This window comes from Medicago sativa, chromosome 2 (assembly GCF_051527215.1).
Source record: "Medicago sativa cultivar Bolivia chromosome 2, Bolivia_mono, whole genome shotgun sequence".
NCBI classification, from domain to species: Eukaryota; Viridiplantae; Streptophyta; class Magnoliopsida; order Fabales; family Fabaceae; genus Medicago; species Medicago sativa.
The window spans coordinates 78,012,915-78,022,344 of NC_140750.1; the positions used below are offsets into that span (position 1 = coordinate 78,012,915).

General features: G+C 33.7%; 1 protein-coding gene and 1 long non-coding RNA gene across 2 annotated transcripts; one reads left to right on the plus strand and one right to left on the minus strand.

Annotated features, from left to right (window-relative positions):
• Positions 1 to 1,005: 1,005 nt before the first annotated feature.
• Positions 1,006 to 2,839, minus strand: LOC146951031 (uncharacterized). Its single transcript, XR_015027760.1, has 2 exons — positions 2,694 to 2,839; positions 1,006 to 1,257 (listed from the first exon to the last, which is right to left on the minus strand). It is a non-coding gene; the product is annotated as an uncharacterized LOC146951031 (long non-coding RNA).
• Positions 2,840 to 5,451: 2,612 nt separating this feature from the next.
• On the plus strand, positions 5,452 to 9,213 carry LOC146951032 (transcription factor bHLH130-like). The gene is made up of 7 exons (XM_085747000.1): positions 5,452 to 6,512; positions 7,195 to 7,517; positions 7,608 to 7,781; positions 8,390 to 8,455; positions 8,561 to 8,629; positions 8,773 to 8,846; positions 9,041 to 9,213. The coding sequence occupies exons 1-6, from the start codon at positions 5,930 to 5,932 to the stop codon at positions 8,830 to 8,832; spliced, it is 1,275 nt and encodes a 424-aa protein (XP_085603126.1). The 5' UTR covers positions 5,452 to 5,929; the 3' UTR covers positions 8,833 to 8,846; positions 9,041 to 9,213.
• The last annotated feature ends 217 nt before the right edge of the window (positions 9,214 to 9,430 follow it).

A 9,430-nucleotide genomic window follows, 5' to 3' on the forward strand; every position in this document is an offset into this window, starting at 1 on the left:
AACAAACTTATCCAGAAAAGCATGAAAAATTCTATTCATATACTCCATGAACACACCTGGCGCATTAGTGACACCGAAGGGCATCACTTTATACTCATAATGGCCATACCGTGTCCTAAAGGCCGTCTTCTGCATATCTTCATCTTTCACCTTAATCTGATGGTAACCTGACCTCAAATCAATTTTACTAAACACGCGAGCACCCACTAATTGATCCATCAAGTCGTCAATTCTCGGAAATGGATACCTGTTCTTTATCGTCACTTTATTAAGCTGACGGTAATCTATGCACAATCTCATGCTACCATCCTTCTTCTTCACCAACAATATCGGCGCTCCCCAAGGTGAGACACTCGGTCTTACAAACTTCTTATCAAGCAATTCTTCCAACTGCTTCTTCAATTCTGCCAACTCGGAGGCTGACATACGGTAAGGAGCCATCGACACAGGCTTCGTACCCGGCACAAGATCGATCGAAAATTCAACCTCCCTCTCTGGTAGCACATCTGGAATCTCATCAGGAAAAACTTCAGGAAATTCATTCACCACGGGCAATCCATCAATTATCGACTGACTCTCTACAGACAAATACGCCATCAAGGAAAACATTAAGTTTCCATCATGCTCTAACCGCTTCAGCTGCTTGGTAGATAAAAATTCTGCTCCACTCTCTTCTTCAGCAGAAGAAAAGTACACCGTCTTTCTAAAACAATTAATATGAACATGGTTGTTCTCCTACCAGTTCATACGAAGGGTTACACAACAACAACAAACAGGACAACTAGGACAATACAAAATTGTCACACAACACTACTAGGCTCGACACGACTCTACTAATTGGCCGGACGGACCGACCTGCTCTGATACCAATTGTAACACCCCGTTCTCCCAACAACGTAATATTAATTATTATAATCAGAGTAATCACACAACGGAGTGTCACACTACTTTTCAAAAATTCATAAATAGAAAATATCTATTTATTTAAGACCAACATAAAGAATCTTAATAAACCGCAGCGGAATAATTCTTTAAAAATATAATTTCAACCAAAATTCAACATCAATGAAAATCTTGGCACATAGGCCCCAACATAAATCAACTTTATTTTCAACAACGATAAACTCTAATAGCAAGTCTTTTCCAAAATATGTGATACATAAAAGAAATGAGAAGACATTCGCAACGATTTCCCCATCCTAGTATGTATCAGAGCCCTAGACACTTGAGCCGACCAAACCTACAAGTCATCAGTACCTGCACATTACCCACGGTCGAGGCAACATATACGCAGAAGGGGTGAGAAACTTATCCAATAATAATAATATATAATTCATCAAATTAATGAAAACAACAAAGCATATCACAACAGGCATCATTAATAATGTATTTAAATAAACACAAAGGCAACGACATAATTATTTTCAGCAACAAGGTACAACAACAACAACAACAACGTTATCCACAGCGACACCGACAACTCGACAATGCGACAACGACAACAACTCGACAATGCTACAACGACAACAATAACCCAACAATGCTACGACAACAACAACTAATGCATCATGCAGGTGGTACCAATCTACGCGCGTTGAATGCTAAGCATTCCAGGGCATAAGCCCCCAACGATTTGGATGGTTAAAGCATCCCAGGGCATAAGCCCCCAACAGGTGAATGATAAACATTCCAGGGCATAAGCCCCCAACAATTTGAATGATAAGCATTCCAGGGCATAAGCCCCCAACAGAACATGAGTATGCATATGGACTCGACTTGTGTATATCAACATACAACTTCAACAACGACTACAACAACAACATATGTGCCTACAACAATTATGACACACTCCCCAACTTCGACATCAGATGATACAACGACATCAACAACGGAAATCAAACAACATAGCATATATATATAAATCAATTACATTCATCTCTAAGTCTAAAACATCCTTCAAAAGCAATTAAGTTTTGATCAATGGGGCATAAGCCAAATACCCATAAAACACCTCAACTAAGTCCCTAACACTTAAGTTTGAAGTTGGGAAACCAACCATATGTTTTTGGACTAACTTGGGATTAGTTATGCTAAGTTTTCTTAAAGTTTTCTGAAGATCCACTTGGACTATTTTTATCATAACTCAAAATCTACAAATCTTTTCCACTCCAAACCAAGGCCATTTTAAAGCTAACTTAATTATCTACAACTTTCATGTTTACACCTAAGGCCAGTTCAAAACAAAAACGGGTGAAAAAGACGCAAGAACACGAAACAGGGGAATGCTGTCACTATTACATCGTACTACGATGGAATGCATCGTACTACGATGGGATACACTGAAAAAGTCTTGTTTGCTGCTGGAAAAATCGTAGTACGATTTCCCAGCATCGTACTACGATGGAACATGGACAGTTCTACGGAAACAGACCAGTTTTCACTCCAAAAACCCCAATTTCATCAACCCAAACCCCAAATTTGATCCCATAATCACCCAAATTGTTTTAGAAACATGTTTACAGGTTTATTAGACAACATAGGGGATAAAACAACATATAATCATGCAATTCAACAACAAGTTTCATCATAATTCATCATCTAACATAACTTCTCAAACCCTAAAAACCAAGAACAACAAATTCATCAATTTTCAAATTATATACCATGATTATTGAAAGGAATCCCACCCTTACCTTATCTCAGCAAATTCTACAGCAAAAACGATTGGATTCTCTCTTCCTAGCTCTTCTCCTAGCTTTCTCTTGGTTCTTCTCCTTTTTCTCTCCAAAAACCAGTTTTTCTATTGTTTGTACGTGAAACTGTTTATCTCTGCTTCTCTTTCTTTTTCTCCCAAAAATATAACTTCTTTCTTTTCATTTAACTCCCACTAAACTCTCATAATTACTAATTAACTCCCATTAACCAAAATATTAATATTTTACTCCTATTTTTATTTCTCCTAATATTTCCACAAATAATAAAGCCATATTCATTTAAATAATATACAACACATCAAATACCAAATAAATCATATAAAATTATATAAAACACTCAAACATCCACTAAAAATAATAGAATAAAAATGGGGCGTTACATTGATTCTCGTGAAAATAATTATTGATCAGATTTTACTTAGAGTATATCCAATGGGGGTCCTTACTTAACAATGATCACTCTCTGTTAAGGATCCCCTCATTGGAGGAAGAAAAAATGAGTTCATGTTAAGCAACATGTCACTATATAAGGATCATATCTCTCCTAGGTAACTAACGGGTCACACATTTAAAAGAAGTAATAAAATATGTACTACTTGGTCCCACTTACAAAAGAAATAATAAATTATTTTTGCTTAATGATGTAAAGTTAGTGTGACCTATTTAAGTACTTTTCATTGAAGTCCTTATTAGTGTATTGTCATTGGAGTCATTGTGTCTTTAATAAGTACTTTTATTAAAAAATTATAAATAAGTGATGTGTACACGTGAAGTCCATTTAAGAAGTCCCCATTCGTGAACTGCCATTGTGGATGCTCTTACCTCTCAAACAAACTTTAGATTATTATCACCATTTTTCTCTAAAAATTGGAGGTTAAAAAAAAAGGTACAGTACTGCTTTTTTTTTAAGCAAATTATAAATTAAATTAAAATAAAAAGGAAGTACAATATACATCCGTGTCCCTTTCAATATTAAATATTTTATTTTATTTATTACTATTTTATTAAGAGTGTATGTACAAAAACAGCGGGATCCAATGTAGTCCTTAAAAAAATAAAAAATAAAAACGTTACAAATTCGGATTCAAAATCACACCAATAAACTTAGATGTGTGGAGCAAAAGGAAAGTAGTAACAAATATCAAAGTAACCTCAAACAACAACAACAAAAACAAACCTAGATCTAATGATTTCACTCACCTAATGTATTTACAAATGTTTTCTGACCCAAGAGAACCTCTTAAGACAACCCTGACCAAAGTTTATCTCATTTGATTTCTCAAGTTTCTTTCTCTTGAAGCCTTACCTCAAAAATGAAGAATGAAGCCTCAAATAGTGTTCAAATTAGTGCAAAATCGTGTTATAATTTGCCTAAACAGTGCCACGATAAAGCTAGTACACAGAATAGTACTACATCCTTATCCCAAAGTCGTGCTACGAATTTTACCATCACGCCACGATTTTGCTTCCAGTAGCTTCCTTGCATTCTGCCAAAAAATCGTGTCACAATTTCTAAAATCGTGTCACGATTCTTACTTTTACCAGGATCTCCAAATTTGAGTCAAAAATAGCAATTCTCCAATCTCCTCCTTGACTTTAAATTGGTGATGATGTCAGTTTAACCATCAACCACCTTGCTTCTTTTTCTTTTCCTTGCATCCAACTACATCACCTTGCTCCACAAGCTTCCACCGTTAGCCTCTTCAACCCTCGAGATGCCTTCCGTCCTCTAGAGGATCCTTGCATCCAACTAGACTAGGATTTTAGGTAGTTCCGCAAGTCTACACCAAATCGTCTTCAGCCACGGAACATCTCCCATTTGCTTGAAGATCTCCTTGCATCCAATTACCCTGGGTCTTTTAGATAAATCTCCCAAGTCATGTCATACATTCTTCAACTCCTGAAATGTGTATACGTGAGAACCATTTTAATACCCAAAATAGAGTTTCTCCATTATAAATGCTCTTAAAACATTGTTTAAACATATAAAAATTAGTAACTTTATATCAAAAATTATATAGTTATAATTTCTACATGTATTTAATTTAATTTGTGTATTTTCAAAACAATTTTTTTTCGTAGGTTGCTTGAATAACGTTTTGACAATGTCCCTTACTTGGGTGACATAGTTTTTGGGTGACATTAATGTATTTTAGATGAGAGAGAATTATAAATGGGTGATTAAAATAAATTATTTTAATGAAAAAGAATGATTGATAAGAGAAATTGGAACAATGTCACCAAAAGCTACACCACCCAAGTGTTACCCATATCATTTCCCAGTAAAACCAAAACTGTAATCAGGCTTTCATTATCACATTTTTTTACTGCTGTAAATCTAGCCTACCAATCAGTGTGTGATGCAGCTGTGTAGGGCAATAGTAAAGTCACTTCACCTGGTATCCTACCAATTTTATCAAAACCTACACTGCTTTCTTAAAACAGGATCAGCTTTTTTCCCTTTTTCTCCCATCTCAAGTCCTCACGTGTCACCCTCATCTTACACTCAGTTTGTTTCCAAAATTAAGGACAATGTAGTAAAATGAAATCCACCACCAAATCTGTGAATCAAGATTTATGACCATGTTTTTCACTTTCCATTGGCTGCACAAAGAACCACACACAATAAAATACTATTTTTCTTATTTTTTTCCATGTAAAATAAAATAATCCATTACTTTAAACTTTCTTTCTCTTTCCAACAATAATAATACAGCTAAAAACATCTCCACCACTCAAACCTCAACAACAACAACAACAATAACATAGAGGAACACATAAACAGGAGAATAAATATTTAGCTTTTACACAGAGGTTTGTGTTCTGTTCTTGTTGTTCTGTTCTTACAATTTTTTTCAACCAAAAAAAAAATTATTCAGCTGTTTATTTAGCTGTTACTTTCGCTACAACTACTCTTCCATTGACCTTCTCAATATCATTTTTTGTTGATAAGTTAGAAAAATTAATAAATATTTATATTTTTCTCATAACCCTATTTTTATATATATTTTTCATTTTCCATTCCTCTGTTTTGTCCTGTTTCGTATGCACTCTACCTTCACCATACTTCACAGTTCAAACTCCAACAATAAATGAATTTCATCTACATATAGATCTGAAAAAAGGGTCAATAATTGCTTGGTTTTGAAGGTTTTGTCAAAGAAAAAAAAAATCTTTTTTAAAGAAGGGAAAAAAAAAAGCTTTGGTAGAAAACTATGGAGTCAGATCTTCATCAACAACAACACCCACAAGTAAATTCTTCAGGTTTAACAAGGTTTAAATCAGCACCAAGTTCATATTTCAACAACATCATTGACAGAGAATTCTACGAGCATGTTTTCAATAAACCATCAAGTCCAGAAACAGAGCGAGTTTTTTCAAGGTTTATTAACAGTTTTGGTTCAGAAGATGATTTACTAGCAGCTCAAAAAATCTCAGTAGATTCAACAGTGAAAGAAGAAGAAGAGGTTAATATGAATCATCATCAACAACAACAACAACAAGATCAGGGTTTGGCTTCAATCAACAATGAACATGTGGTTCATCAGCAGAGTAATATCAATATCAATATCAGTGATAATAATTATAACAACTCTGTTCCTTCTTCTCATGGTTTTTATCAAAGCTCTATGATGCCACCTTTGCCAAATCAGAATGTTTCTTCTGGTTTAGATGGAAGTTTTTCAATGGGAGTTAATAGGTTGCAGCCAGTGAAGAATCATGGTGGAACTAATTCAAATCTTATTAGACATAGTAGTTCACCAGCTGGATTATTTTCTCAAATTAACATTGAAAATGGTATGTTTCATATCTTCTAGTATGTGTTTTCTTTGTTACGCACTTTTGGTCCCTCTATTTTAACAGAAACGAGATTTAATTTTCGTTTCCAAATCTGAAATTTTACTCACATTTTTCAAGTGTTTCAAGATTGACGTGTAATATTTATTAACCAAGTGTAATTACACTTGATTATGTGACATTACTGATTTTTGATCCGAAATGGTGGATTTTATTAGAATAAGTTTACATATTTGATCTATAAAATTGAAGAAAATGAATTGTAAAAGGTTTTCTGGTTAAAATTAGTACACGTTACTAGTATGTGGACTTGTAAGGTACTGTCCGTGGCATGTACAACTTCAATAAATTGATTTCAACCCAGTTTTCCTTGTCCTACTTTAAAGAGAAAAAAATATAATTTTCCTAGAAAAATGTTAAATTTGAAAATTTTCTTGTCAGGGGTTTTATGATGCTACTATATATATTAAAGATCTCTTTAGGGTAACATATACTTTTTAATATTTGCTATTATGTGGACATTATATTTTATACTTTGTACTTGTTGCAACAAGTGGTGAAAAAAAAAAACCCTAGTGGGAATATTAGTTATTACTTATTAGGCTTCATTTTTGTCCCCAAACTATTTTATTTCTTTAACATATAGATTGTTATAGTGATGTTATGCAAGTTTAATTGGCAGGTTATGTTAGTATGAGAGGAATGGGAACTTTAGGAGCTGTTAATAATTCTATGAAAGAACCAAAATTTTCTACTTCAAGGAATTTGAAGAATCAATCAAACTATTCATCAGGGTTAATGTCAACAATAGCTGAAGTTGGTGACAAAGGCAATAGAGAAAATAATGAAGAAAATGAAGCTTTTGGTGAAATTCATGGTAACGAATATTTGGATTATCAGGTTGATACTTGGGATGATTCTGAAATGATGTCTGAAAATGTTGGTGGTTTAAAAAGATTTAGAGATAATGATTCAAAACAACAATTTTCTGGTTTAAATGTTCAGGTAGAATACTATCTAGCATTGGTTAATTTGATCTTAAGTGTAGTTTCTTAATGGAATTTCATTTGACATGATTTTGTTATGGTTGATTAGAATGAAACAGGAGGAGGACATTCTAATTCTCCTTTGGCTCATCAATTGAGTATGCCAAATACTTCATCTGAAATGGCAGCTATGGAGAAGTTTCTGCATTTCTCAGATTCTGTTCCGATGAAAATTCGTGCCAAGCGAGGTTGTGCCACCCACCCAAGAAGCATTGCCGAAAGGGTATGGATTATTGATTTACAATATTTTTTTACCTTAGTTCTTATGAGGCAAGTAAAGTCTGATCAACGATTGTTTCAGTCCGAAGCTTATTAACCATTTGAGCAAACCACTTGGTTATAGATAATTCTAATTGACAACAATTTCCCTATATTACTTTTCTTTTGTTTAGGAAATCATAAACCAATTTACATATTTAGTTTTAGTATAGTACTATTAAGACATGATTTTTGGGGCCATTATATGTACATTGAGGTTCATTTTATTTGAGTTTACTAACTATATAAATTAATGGGGAATTAGTCACTTTAGTCCCTGAATGGGGAACGATTCGTCAATTTAGTCCCTGAATGCAGATAATATGCAAAACAGTCCCTGCATGGTCAATTTCAGGGACTAAAGTGACTAACGAAATCTACATTCAGGGACTAAATTGACTAACGGAGTCTGCATTCAGGGACTAAATTGACTAACAAAGTCTACATTCAGGGACTATTTTGCAATTTATCTTCATTCAGGGACTAAATTGACGAATCGTTCCCCATTCAGGGACTAAAGTGACTAATTCCCCATAAATTAATACTCTTAACACATCATTAAATTGGCTTCAGGTTAGAAGGACTAAAATTAGTGAGCGTATGAGGAAGCTACAAGATCTGGTCCCAAACATGGATAAGGTACCATGCTTCATGATTGGTTTTAACATTTGTAAAGTCTCAAACCATACATTAATTTATGTGAATGCTTTAAGATACAACGTTGTTTCTCTTCCTTTTTTGAAGCAAACAAACACAGCAGATATGTTGGACTTGGCTGTGGATTACATCAAAGACCTTCAAAAGCAAGCTCAGGTATTTCAAAATGCAATATCTCAACTATATATATATATATATATATATATATATATATATATATATATATATATATATATATCTTTATCGTATTTATTATTATGAATTATTACCTAATTAATTTTCTTCCAACACTTGTATAGAAGCTTCAAGATTGTCAAGCAAAGTGTACGTGCCCACACAAGCAGCAACAACAACAATAACGGCAAAGAGTGAATTAATTAATGGGAAATGTTAACTTGTGCCCTTAAGGCACAAGTTAAGGAATCAAATATAGAAATAATGTATTGGAATGTGTGCATTTCATTTAATCTTTGACTTTTTAATGAATTCAATGCACAAAATTTTATAGAATATTTCTTCTTTTGGAGTTCTTAACATGTGCCCTAAGGGCACAGGTTAACACTACCCTTAATTAATTAGTCCATGTACAGATTTGTAATAATTTGGTATCACCAAGTTAGAATCTACCTAGATTAGCTTTTATTTGTTACTGCACTTAATTCCAAAGATAAATTCATTCACCCCTTGATGTACATAATGAAGATGGAGATAAATTAGTAGGGTTGCACTTCTTTCTTCAACAATTATGGGAACTAGCTAGGGAAGAAAAGTGGGTTATAAATTAAGTTGAGTGTAATTGAGGGAAGCATGTATGTATGTACAAAAAGTCCATGTGGTAAGTAGATCCAATTTAAGCATTTAGGGCCCATATTTGGTGATGAAATCTATTGGTATTGCCGTATAATAACAAATATGTACGTTTACGTTTCACATTGAATGGTTGGCGTTGGATTATAA

Excerpts from the sequence above, each read along its gene's own strand:
- LOC146951032 (XM_085747000.1), top strand. The coding sequence starts at position 5,930 with ATGGAGTCAGATCTTCATCAACAACAACACCCACAAGTAAATTCTTCA. Across the intron at positions 6,513-7,194 it reads TCAAATTAACATTGAAAATG|GTTATGTTAGTATGAGAGGA; the intron begins GTATGTTTCATA and ends TTTAATTGGCAG. Across the intron at positions 8,456-8,560 it reads TGGTCCCAAACATGGATAAG|CAAACAAACACAGCAGATAT; the intron begins GTACCATGCTTC and ends CCTTTTTTGAAG.